Below are 13037 nucleotides of genomic sequence, written 5' to 3' on the forward strand. Positions count from 1 at the left end.
CTGCCGGGTAAGTTGCAGCGTTGGGGTTTTGAAAGTCTGTACGAGCAACTCTGTTAGTCGCTCGTACAGACTTTTAGGCTCCTGATGCACTTGTTGCACCTTAAGGGGCCGTGTGAGTGAGCCTATTGGACACTTGCACGGCCCTTTAACCTACGGATCTCCGCGCCCGTTATCTAACGCAGCATTGAAGGGGTTAACGGGATCGGAAATCCATAGGTTCGCTGTCAGGGGTTACAAACGCCGTGCGAGTGAGCCTATTGGTCACCTGCAGGGTCTTCCTCTGGCATCAACCAATTGGTTGATGCCAGAGGAGGTCCCTGTAGGCGACCAATAGGCTCATTCGCACTGCCCTGTAACCCATGACGGCGAACCTGCGGATTTCCACTTCCGTGAACTGCCGCGATGCCAAGGTAAATTAGAAGGGGAAGGGACCGGGGAGAGTGGTAGACGAAGACGAAGACAATCACGAAGATCTTCGCCTATGTTTTACCGCTGCTGTCTTCTCTTTGGCGTGTCTTCGGAACGAACACGAAAACACACTCTTCGTGTTCGTTTTCATGTTCGCCCGAAGACGAATGCACAAGTCTATGTGCGAGCAGGAATGTGTATGTTAGCATGAATGTGTGTATGAGCACGAATGTGTAAGTGTGTGTAAGGGAGTGTGTGTTTACTTGCCAACCGGGACAGAAGTTTCAGCTCTCCGCTGCGCTAATGCATATATGCAAAACAGACTCCCGAAGAGCAGAATTAAGTTGACAATGTGGGGTTATGCATAAAAGGTGATTCTAATCATTACCCATGAATCGGTTCAATACCCATAAATACTCGTTTGCTATGGTAATCCACCTTCAAACTTTGCACCACAATCGCTTTTTATACATAAACCTCATTAAGGTATCTTTAAAGTGATGTAATACAATTGAAATAGTCAATTTAACCCAATTTAACCAATCTGAATTGTATGAGCCATCTGACAAACAAGCTCACTTTCACATGAGATTGAACTAGTCAAATGGATAAACCATATTCCTTTGGTATACTTATTTGTAACTATATTTAGTTTTTAACACTCTGCAAATGGCCCTAAATCTCAGTGACAAGTGATTTCACAACACTATGTCTGCTCTGGCATGAAAGTCTAGATAAATTATATATTCTGTAGCCAACAGGTAGCTGTTGTGAAACTACAACTCTAGTGATGTTCAGCTAGCAGACACAGTCCATTTCTTATGTAGCGACTGCTGAATGTTATATAAATTAGAATTTCCCAAAAGATGGACGGTTAACCGTTAACTACCCCTTTAATAATAAAATGTTGCATTGTTTTCATATGGTGCATATTTTTATCAATTATAATGAACATTAATGAACAGAGACAAAAGCATTTGTAGCAAAGAAACATTCTTCCATTATTACACACATGACTTGCCACAGAAACCACTTTCTTTGACCTCAGATGTATACCTATCAGATTTATTTCCCAATGAAAAGTAGGTGGCCTACATAGCAATATGCTGAAATAATGCCCTTCGACTCACTAAACGAAGTTGACTCAAAAGAATATGTCATGCTCACCCTAGTCCTCCTCTGTGCTTACATATGAGTCATTCTGACAGTTGTTTAGTTTAGGGTAGAAATAAATAATACAGGTTTAAACAAAACCATCTTCACTTGACACTAAAATTTACCTTTATTTATATTGAGGGTACATTGTGTTGCTGAGAGGACATCTGACACGTTGCCAGTAACAAATGGGAGACCGTTCTTCTCTTGCGGGCATATTGTGTATCTGGGCAACTTCTGATTGTTTTCACTTATGACAGTGATAATGTTCCGTGACAAATGCAAGATGCAGAGTTGTCTAAGTAAAGCAATATACTGTCAGGTTTATGGCCTCGGGAAATTCAAATCATACTGCTCTAATATGAAAGACAAAGAAATATCAGTGGAGTTTTTGTTGTTGTTAGTTTTACATCATAGAAAGTGTACATGTAACTTTGTGTAAGATGAAAATTGCCTTTAAACGTGCCGGTCCTATATTTAGAACTCTCATAAATAGTTATTTTAACTAATACTGTATATATTAAAAACAGGGAGAATCATATTGTTGGTTAAATGTTTTATGGTTTTGGTTACAAACCAAGCTTTAGATTTTGCTGACTAAACATTTTAGAAAGAGCAATACCCATTTAGGAAAATAAGGGAGAAAGAACACAAATTCATTTTTACTGTAGAGACATACTGTGTTCTTATTATCAATATTTATTTAAAAAAAAAATAAAGCATTCTACAGCAGTTTAATCAAAGACAAACATCTTTCCATCGCATACTGAAAACTGTAATCATAAAACATCTTTGGTGGACATTCTGCAGATTACTGCATCCAATGTTGAGACATTTTTTTCTTCTTGTGTTGTAAGTTTATAAACCTGAGAATAAAAGACACAATAACTTTAAAAGCAATGGCATGAAAGTTTGGGGAAAAAATGTGATCCGATAGCAAAAAAATACAGGTGACATTTGCTGTAATTGTTAGAAATGAATAAAGGCAATGGAGCGGCCAAGAAACAATAATGTTTTGCTTCTTTATACTAATTTTTAAACTTGAAGAACCATCATGATTTCTCATTAGGCTAATTCTACACACATACTTGACTACTAATGGCTCATATAGGAAGACAGAGAAATTTAGGAGCTATGAATTGTGGGTATGAAATAAAGAGGAAAAAAAACAAAAGAAGGAAATACAGGAAAGAGGTAGAATGGTCAAGTGTAGTACCGAATGAAGGGTAGGATGGAGGACATAGTGAGAGAAAGTACATTTCAGCTAGTGTATTATGCATGGCCAAGAAATTAGCATGACATGAACTTCTGTTTGGATCACAACATCTCAAGTTTGAATTAGCCCGATGCCTGCACGGCCTGTTTGTTTGATAGAAAAAGAAACTGTACACATGAGATTAAAGACTATCTTGGTTACTACATTCCCAAGGGACACAATCAATTAGCTCAAATATATTAGGATCATTGACTTGGTTTCCTACCTTCTTCAATTTAGCGATATCTGTTAGCCGTGGCAGCTCCGCTAGAGGAACCTGCTGTCCTTCCACGTGAGAGATTATTTCTTGGGAATTCAAGATATTACTTCCATCGTCCGTCAAAACAACAAGAACTCCAGAATCGCTGTCTGACAGGCCAAACTTTTTAAAAGCTTCCGAAATCTAAGCGGAAAAGATATTTATTTAAATGTCTTTTTTTAGATTTTCCTTGTTCACAAAGATTCATTTTCTCACACGTGGAACTATAAAAAGCAATCACTCGGATATCCAGTGATGGTTTTGGGATATGTGAAGAGGATGTCCACTGTATGTGTTGTAGGGTAGAGAAAATGTCTACTGATCCACCTGCCTCCCACATTTTCTCCAACCTACAACATCACTCCATAACGTGTTTCTCTCTTTCCCGGATGTAATGTTCCCAATCTCTCCTGCTAGTTAACACTCTATACAGACTGAAATTAGATAAAGATAAGTGAATAGAATAAATAATAATAATAATAGTAATGTGTTTTTTTAAGGGGTACCATCCAAAAATATTGTTGTCCATTTAAAATTTTGTCCAGTTAACATTAATAGATTATATAAATTCAAATATAAATAGCAGACTTGATATCAGAAAATGCTAGCTACTTGAATTCTGTTTCCTTTCCTTCTTTCTGTTGAACTATTACCATGGCCATTTTTCTTTGAAAGAATTCTTACTTTACAGCAATTTCTTTACATCTGGGTAAAACCTTTGCACAGTACTTTATAACTAGCAAAATGGGCAAACAGCTTGGAGCAATGCAGAGCGGTATTTGGTAGGCTGCCGTATGATCTACTCACGTTGTTGGTAGGTGACAGGTTAAATATGATCTCAGCATTAAGGGTCCTGGTCTTCATTTTCCCAAGCAACTGCAGATGTACAGCTTTGTTTACTGCCACAAGAATCTGAAGTGGATCTATAATCTTTAAAATTAAAAACAACAATATATCTCAACATATTTACTTCACATTACATTGTTTACACAGTCTGTAGTTCATGTCAGGTATTCTATATGAATATCAAAGGGAATACTGAACTCAATTTTAAAAGAAAAAAGAAACCATCCCTACCAACATATTTATTAAGACTTAACCCACAATAATGGGAAAGTATATATGTATATGGCTTGTTTTAATATGTAAACACAAGGCAGGAGATCTTCAAAATGTGACTTATGCTTCCTCCCTCTAAGGTCAATGTTGAAAACATCTGTGTAGCACAACATATATCCACACAAATAAAGTATTTCCAAGGATTGTGAAAAACTTCAAAACAAAAGCTCCAAACTGGGGAAAAACCCCACTGGTGTAGCAATAGGTGTCACAGCTATGATCTGTCCATGTCTACACAGGAGAAGGAAAGCTGCAGCCCTGATTGGAGGAGTAGCTATGAAGTAGAAATAAGGATGCTTGGGTATGATGTCATAACTATACTCATTGAAAACTGGAGGCAACCAAATAAGAGATTTATAATCACAGAAAAAGGTGACTGCTGAGCCGCTCCACTCTGTTAATTCCAGCAAATTTCCAGGTAAATAAGGACGTTCCATAATATTTTCAGAAAGTCTATAAAAACACAAGACATGATATCACAGAAGCCCAACTATATTTAGCATTAGCCGTACAAAATTTATTTTTACAAGGCATCTACAGTCTAGTCTACTCAATCAGCACTTCAAATGAGAGAAATCACTGGTAAATTGTTTATTTTGGGCATATGTTCTAAGAATTCTGGCCCCAGCTTTACGTAAACAGCTAATAATAGTAGACATTACGGTAATTTACAAGCAATTAAGGCCTTTTAATATACAGATGAGTTTCATGTTTTTAATTTCTATTTAGAGCGATAGAAAAAAAAAAAGCTTGTCCATGTTGCAAAAATAAAAATACACGTGACAAAGTATCCCACAAAATACCATTAAAGCATATTTTTTTCTTATTATTACAGAACGGTAGAAAGGGTACAAAAAAAAAAAGGGTAAATGTTTTATAAATTATTATTACGGTGTTTATTTATATAGCGCTGGGTAAACTGGACATAACACATAGTACATAACAATTTCACTAATAGATACAAAAGGTGATGAGGGCCCTGCTCGAGCTTACAATCTAGAAAGGACTAAGTTAAGGTATGAAAATGTGACTTTGTACATATGACATCACAAAGTTATCTATAAAAGAGGGCTTTAGCAAAGTATAAAACTTGAGAACAGTACCCCCTATTCACAGAAGCTCCAGAACCAAGCTGTATAGCAATAAACCATATGATGTACCAATAGCCAAAGTGTGTCCTTAAAGGTGCTGTTCCACATGGTGGGGGGGGGCTCTAAAATACCCCCAATACCCTCAGATAAGGTCTGCATTGTGTATCCAAGACTGGAGTGTTGGGGATATCTACAAGTATGATGTTGGTAATCCCAGGGGCTTAAGAAAGGATGGTGAATCCTTCAACCAAAATATGATTGCACATTGTTAGAGACAGAGAATGATTTGGAATTAGCTCGATGGTAGCACAGACTGAGAGACTGACCGGTGACTGACCTCTGATGTCTTCATTGAACTGTAGCACATAGTAAGTCATGGGGAAATTATAACAATACATTCAAAAGGCACAAATGTAAGATTTTAAAGCTTGTCAGGAAGACTTGAGCAGACATACTGGCAGATATCATGGTGCTTGGGATGAGGTTTAGCTGCAAATTACTGAATGTGCCATCACTTCAGCTTGTAGTGAATGCACACGGTCATGTTATACAGCACACTCCTCACATTCTTTAAATCATATGTATGTTTTAACTTAGCCCTGATAGTTTAAAGTAGAATAATCACAAACTAGGTGGGTGTTAAGCATCCTTGTAATTAACAATATAATTAACAAGGACTGCGTTATGAGACTCAAATGCAGTGAACATGCCAGGACTTTGACACGTAACTGTTAGTAGTCTCTGAATAAAAGTTTTGCGTCGACTTGTGTAGCTGGGCATAAATCCAGATAGAATTAAACTGCATGATGTAATATGATTAGCAGCAGCAGGTCTTGTGTATATTACAGACATAGAGATCACTGAGATATAGAATTTGATGGTAGATTAGTCAGATCAGCATAGCTTGAAGAACAATAGATCACAAATGGGAGTTTAATTTTCATATCTTTGATGTGTTTGATCTGTGAAATCTGTTGGGGTTTCAGTTTCTGAATCCAGCTGCCAGTCACCTCATTTGCCGAACCGACGAAAACAAGAATGCGGCAGGACGATGAGCATAAATTAACAGAAACACAATTTTATTAAGGACACGGAGGCTCCTATTATAGTGCATTCTCTTTCTTTATTACTACTCCCTCAGCAGCAAAAAACAAGGGAAGCAGTTAACTGAAGAGAAAAAACATATATAAAGTGACATAACATATCAACCAATCAGCATAGATCCAACATATCAAAAGGTGTGAGACACTGCTGCACTTCCTCTTTTCTTGCTGCTCCCTCAGCAGACAGTTAAGTATATTTTCTCTTCGGTTGTTGTCTGTGTCATTTATACAATTGCTTTCATTATTAATTAATTAATTTCATATTACCCTATTTACTGCCTTCTTATTGTTTTCTTCGTTATCCCTGTATGGTCAATATCCTGTACCTTTTTCCCTTTATTCGTTTTATTGTGCGTGCCGTTTTCTCCCTTGTAGGTCCCCTTACCTTAGGTTGCCTCCGTCGCTCGCCCGTGTCGCGGTGCTCTTTCTCTGAGCTGCCGCGTCTTCGGCCGTTTCGGCCGGCGGGTTCGTTTCGCGCCGCCGTTCTGTCTTTCGGAGCGGCCTTTTTCCTGGGCGCGCATCTGTCAGTTTTCTTTGCTGCCGCGTCATCGGCCTTTCGGCCATCGGATGCGTCTCGCGCGGCGGCCATTTTGTTGGCGTGCATCTCACGGGATTAAGTACTGGCTGCGTGTTCCGTCTCGTCTGGCGTTAAGGTTCCTCGTTTTTCCTTCCCTACGGGTTAATCAACCCTTCACAGGTTTCCTATACTGTTGTCTGACATTTCTGCAGCTATATTTAATCCTCATGGATCGTTTGACCGATCAGGCTGCTCCTGCTGGAGCTTCTGGCTCCTCTAGTAGGAATCATGATGATGATTCCCATCCTCTATCCTCAGAGGATTTTCAATCATTATTGGATGCTACCATGTCTCACTCAATCACTAAAGCACTGTCTTCTGCCATGGGTGTTATGTCTCACTCTATTTCACAATCTATCCAGCAGGCCTTGCTCCAGGTGCCTGTTACCTCAACTCCTGCAGCTCTGCCCATCCCTCCTCCCTTAGGCAAGAAGGCCCTTTGTAAGACTAAACACTTATCCCCACTCGTGACTGACAGCCATGCTTCTGTCATGATGGACAATGCTTCTGCTCCTGTCCCTGAGAGCGCTGGTTTACCGCGCAAAAGAGTCCCTGACATTGACAAAAGCAGCCAGACATTGGAAAAGAGCTAAGGCTCAAATAGATTCATCTGAGTCTGATGAGAGTGGTGATGATCTTGATTCCTATAAAGACCCTGGTTCTGATTTATCTGATGGGGATGACTCCCCTGTGTTGGTCATGGGTTCTTCTGAGGGTGATGTGACCCATGCCCTTGCTCCTCCTTGAGACACTGATGACAATGTCAAAGACCTTGCGTCACCCAAGGTCGGCCGAGTGGGACCCACCGGCTCATATTGCACAGTATCTCGCACTTCGGGTGCGCAAACCTCTCTCTAAAGAGAGCAGGCGTAAGCTTAGGGCTGAATGCCCACGGCCTATCGTTCCTGAAGAGGTCTGTAAGACCCCCGAGGTTGATCCTCAAATTATTCAGTTTCTTTCTAAGACTGGTTGGAAACCCAGAAAGGGCTTGGAGTTCTCACTTCGTCACTGTCAGGACAAACTCCTGGACAGTTTAGGCCCCATTACCAAACTTTTTGAGTTGCTTGAGGCGGGCAAAGCCTCCCCTGATACCTTTGATTTTGACGAGGCCCTCGGCTGGCTACAACGCCTGGTCTGTTTGACGGGCAATGCAAATTCAGCCCTCTGTGCCGAGAGGTGCAAATCCATACTGATTAAAATCGAGCCCAAGCTAGTCAACATAGCTACTCAGGCACCAGGCCCTTTGGCCAAGGGGCTCTTGTTTGGTGACTTGTTCGTCAAGAACGTCGGTTCCTTCGTTAAAACCTTTACTGCCCTTGATAAGGCCCAGTCTTCCATGAAAAAGGTTTTCGCCCCAAAGGTTTTTGCAAGGGCTGGACGAAGCAGGGGCCGTTCGTCCGGCCGTGGTTCCAGATTCCTTGGAAACTATAGAGGCTCCTTCTCTCACCGCCATAACTCCGAGCAACGATCGACACCCTTCTTTCCTTCCAGAGGTCGCCCTGGATCCACCAGAGGCCCCAGAGGTTACTTCCCATCCAGACGTCCTTACGGTAAGTCCTTTTTCCCTTCCTCTCGCGAAGGTGGGCGGTCGTCTGGCGCATTTTGTCCACGTCTGGGCTCAGCTGACCTCGGACGCTTGGGTGTTGAATACTGTCAAGGGCTATCATTTAGAACTGACCGTTTTTCCTCGACAGGCTCGGCTTCCGCCTTCCCCACAGTTTCCAATACTTCAGAGGCGTCTAATTTCAGAAGAGGTAAGATCACTTTGCCACAAAGGGACTATTGTTCCTATTCCCATGACTTCTCCCGGGTTTGTCAGCTCTTTATTCCTGGTTCCCAAGAAAGGAGGGGGTGTCCGTCCGGTCATCAACTTACGTCCTCTCAATGCTTTTGTGGTATATCACCACTTCAAAATGGAAGGAATCCATTGCCTCAGAGACCTCTTGTTACCGGGGAATTGGATGGTGAAATTGGATCTTCAAGATGCTTACTTCACGATCCCAATTGCGACCTCTCATCAGGATTTTCTTCTGTTCCTGTGGGACGATCAGAAGTGGAGATTCACCTGCCTTCCCTTCGGTCTCTCGTCGGCCCCGTGGTGTTTCACAAAGGTCATGAAGCCGGTAGTAGCCTTCCTTTGTTCTCGGGCAGTACGGCTGATAATATATTTGGACGACATCCTTATTATGGCTCAGTCCCCTTCTCTTCTCCGTCTACATCTCGATTGGTCTCTCCACCTTCTCCAGTCCTTGGATTTTCTCGTAAATGGAGAGAAATCCTGTTTCATGCCTTCGCAGACTATGGAATTTCTGGGGTTTCAGGTAGACTCGGTTCAGCAATCCCTGTTCCTTCCTCCATCCAAGATCACGGCAATCCAGAAAGAGATCTTCATTACAGGGCGCTGCAAAGACTAAGAACTTCTTCGCTATCTTCCGTTCCCTCTTACGAAAGCTGTGTATCTCTAAACGCCGAATCCAAAGACGAACTGATGTGGTGGCTGTCCCACATGGAGGCCTGGAACGGCAGGGCCATCTTCGGTACCACTCCAGACGTAGTTATCGAGTCGGACGCAAGCTTACATGGTTACATCGTTATATCAACCACCTCGGGGGCACAAAATCCAGACTGTTGGCTTGTCTCGCAAGAGACTTCTGGAGGTATTGCCTTCATCATGGAATTTCCGTTACCGCTGTACACATTCCGGGTCTCTCCAATTTCACGGCGGATTGGAATTCTCGTTTCCTTCGGGATTCCGGAGATTGGTGACTTCACCCGTCTGTCTTTCAGAAGCTTCAGCGCCTATGGGGTCCGATGGACATAGATTTGTTCGCATCTCGTCACATCTGAACACGCAACTCCCGAACTTTTTCAGCTGGAGAGCAGACCCGGAGGCGATGGCCACGGACGCGTTCCTTCAACACTGGCCGACAACGCTTCTTTACGCGTTCCCTCGTTTCAGCATGATTGCCCGGACGATCCTGCACATGATTCGTTTCAAGTCATCTCTCGTCCTGATAACACCTCTTTGGAAGTCCGAGCATTGGTTTCCCAGACTGTTGGAAACGTCATCAGATTTCCCCAGGATCATTCCGTCCTTCAGGGATCTCCTCCTCGACCCGGACCTTCGTCCTCACGACCTGATTCTGCTGGGCAAGCTTCGGTTGGTGGCTTGGCGTGTTTTCGGGGACCTTGGTCTGTCGAGGGTGTTTCACAACAGACTCTCCTCCTCTTGGCCGATGCATGGGCTCCGGGAACTAGGCGAGCCTATGCTTCTGCATGGCGATCTTGGTCTTGCTGGTGCCTGGGCAGATCATTGGATCCCGTGTCGGCGCCTCTGAATATGGTTCTGTCCTTCCTTACGGACCTCTTTCATGGCAACAAAGCCTATCGTACGGTCAATTTATATCGCTCCGCCATCTCGGCTGGCCATATCCCTCTTGACGGGGTCCCTATTGGCCAACATCCTTTGGTTTGTCCCTTACTTAAGGGTATCCGTTTCTCTAGGCCTTCTCTTCCACATTACTCTTCTACGTGGGATGTTGATGTTGTTCTTCGCTTTTTAGAAACTTGGTCCTCTAATCAAGACCTTTCTCTCAAGGAGCTTTCTGCGAAATTGTTACTGCTTCTTTGCATACTTTCCTGTAAACGGGTTTCGGATGTCAGGGCCTTGGATTTTCCTGCTAAGGTCTACCGTCCAGATGGTGTTTTGTTTGATATATCTAGGAGGACGAAGACCAATATTAAGTCGGTCTTCTATCCGTCCTTCCCGCTTAGGCCTCTTCTCTGCCCCGTTCTTTGCCTTCGTGAATATGAGTCTCGCACTCAAGTTCTTCGAGATCCTTCCGCTCTCCCGTTGTTCCTTTCTTTTAGACGACCTCATGGTCCGGTTTATTCCCCTACTCGTAAAGTCATGATTTTATTAAGGACACGGAGGCGAGTATTATTCCCTCCTATTCCCTACCCTTCGTTGGGTTTCGTGGCTGTTATTATCTCGCATGTTTTGTTTGTGATGTATTTCTATTACTGTTTATTTATTGATTCATTACGGATAGTTTCCTTGTGTGTTATGTGATCTTATGTTTATGTTTTGCGCTATTATCTTACCGTTTGCATCGTCTTACCTAGTTTAGTGTCTTAACCATTCCAATTTAGTCCTTGGTTTCTACCGTTGTTCTTTTTTCTTTCTGTTCTAGTTTGATATCTTCTGGATTCTCATGGCCCGTTGCCCAAGGTTTCCGATGTCCATGTTTGTTCGTGCTTCTGGGCTGATTATGTTCGCAAGAAAAGAGGAAGTGCAGCAGTGTCTCACACCTTTTCATATGTTGGATCTATGCTGATTGGTTGATATGTTATGTCACTTTATATATGTTTTTTCTCTTCAGTTAACTGCTTCCCTTGTTTTTTGCTGCTGAGGGAGTAGTAATAAAGAAAGAGAATGCACTATAATACTCGCCTCCGTGTCCTTAATAAAATCATGACTTTATGTCATGAGACTAGTAAAATCTTAGAATTCATTGGGGTAGCTTTTTGTTTTTGTTTTTTTAAGGACCCAAGAAGATTCCTTGGAGATCATTATTAAAAAAAAAAAAGTTGTTAGAATCAATGGAATAATCAAAAGTTATGCTCAATAACCAGTCTCCTGGCTCTGCTTGTGATGAGAGAGCTAAACAATCACTAACATTAATAGTCTATTTAACGCATGCTTACCATTGCAGGGTTTAGCAGAGCCCCTTCAAGTGACCCGTCCATTGCTTGCTTTCTTAGGGCTGCAGCATTTTTTACATTTTTAAAAAGTAGCAGAGTCACCTTATATCCAGGAAACAATTCCAATGTGTATGTTTCATTCATTTTCATCTACTACTGCGCACTGCAAAGAAAAGACATCTTAATACTCAAATAAATTATGAATTCTGCATATTGATTTAGAAGACAAAATAAGTGTGTATTCTTCCAGGTACAAAACCAGATTTCAAGTCAAATCAACATATTTTCCAAAAGATTTTATGTCTCAACTGATGTATTCCATTAATATGATGCTGCCTGTGGTTATTTTAAATTCCCAATATTATTACCAATGTTACAAGCCATCATTAAATCAGTGAGATTTTTCTTCTAAGTCTTCTCACAAATTGTGCGCTGTTGATCAGCGGGTGTTGCTTTAACACTTGCGTGTGTGTGTTGCTTGAATACGTTTGGATAAAGGAATAAAGGTGTCCCAAGTGTACAATAAGCATACCTGGGAACTTCTGGGCTCTGGCTACCCTTGCGGGACGCGGCTAGGACTGCCCACTGGTGTCGGGGGGGGGGGGACATGCCAAGGGGAAATGGGCGGGTAGTTTATATCGCTCCGCCATCTCGGCTGGCCATATCCCTCTTGACGGGGTCCCTATTGGCCAACATCCTTTGGTTTGTCCCTTACTTAAGGGTATCCGTTTCTCTAGGCCTTCTCTTCCAAATTACTCTTCTACGTGGGATGTTGATGTTGTTCTTCGCTTTTTAGAAACTTGGTCCTCTAATCAAGACCTTTCTCTCAAGGAGCTTTCTGCGAAATTGTTACTGCTTCTTTGCATACTTTCCTGTAAACGCTGTAATCAGCGGGACGCGGCTAGGACTGCCCACTGGTGTCGGGGGGGGGGACATGCCAAGGGGAAATGGGCGGGTAGTGCAGTGTGTCAAGACCCCGCTCCAGCGACCCGGAGGATTCGCCCGTTGCTCCAGGCCGAACCCAGGGAGTTCCCAGGTATGACAGCCTATACGAGCTCCTGTTCTATGAATGCTACTCTGAAATAAGCTTCCTTCCTGTACCTTGTTAAATCCCTTTAAGCGTACCTGGGAACTTCTCGGCTCCGGCTACCCTTGCGGGACGCAGCCAGGACTGCCCACTGACGTCAGCGGTCAGTCCCGCCGACGACAGCAGGAAACACTCCCATTTAAAGGAAAAAATGGGCAGGGAGGGGGGCGTGTCAAGACCCCGCTCTCGCAACCCGGAGGATTCAGGTCTTGACCCGGAGAACCGGAGGAGCAGCGCATTTGTCATTCACAACCCTCATTTTTGGTACAGGGGGTCACA

The 13037-nt window shown here is 42.6% G+C and overlaps 1 protein-coding gene across 2 annotated transcripts; it reads right to left on the bottom strand.

The window, feature by feature from the left end:
• Positions 1 to 2342: 2342 nt before the first annotated feature.
• LOC149302868 (EKC/KEOPS complex subunit Tprkb-like) lies at positions 2343 to 11815 on the bottom strand. 2 transcript variants are annotated; one of them, XM_089482179.1, is made up of 4 exons: positions 11774 to 11815; positions 3885 to 4007; positions 3045 to 3221; positions 2343 to 2429 (listed from the first exon to the last, which is right to left on the bottom strand). In XM_089482179.1, the coding sequence occupies exons 1-4, from the start codon at positions 11813 to 11815 to the stop codon at positions 2343 to 2345; spliced, it is 429 nt and encodes a 142-aa protein (XP_089338305.1). The 2 variants fall into 2 exon arrangements, with proteins under 2 accessions (XP_089338305.1, XP_089338304.1); XM_089482178.1 differs by having other exon boundaries at positions 11675 to 11815.
• Between the last annotated feature and the right edge of the window lie 1222 nt (positions 11816 to 13037).

Source organism: Sceloporus occidentalis, unplaced genomic scaffold (assembly GCF_023333645.1).
Source record: "Sceloporus occidentalis isolate IW3139 unplaced genomic scaffold, rSceOcc1.0.p SCAF_17, whole genome shotgun sequence".
In the NCBI taxonomy this organism is placed as follows: domain Eukaryota; kingdom Metazoa; phylum Chordata; class Lepidosauria; order Squamata; family Phrynosomatidae; genus Sceloporus; species Sceloporus occidentalis.

Bases quoted from the DNA above. Each gene is read 5' to 3' on its own strand.
- LOC149302868 (XM_089482178.1), bottom strand. From the start codon at position 11,815: ATGAATGAAACATACACATTGGAATTGTTTCCTGGATATAAGGTGACT. The intron at 4,008-11,674 runs GTAAGCATGCGT...TTAATTTTAAAG, and splicing joins CTCTGCTAAACCCTGCAATG to ATTATAGATCCACTTCAGAT. The intron at 2,430-3,044 runs GTAGGAAACCAA...TTTTATTCTCAG, and splicing joins ATATCGCTAAATTGAAGAAG to GTTTATAAACTTACAACACA.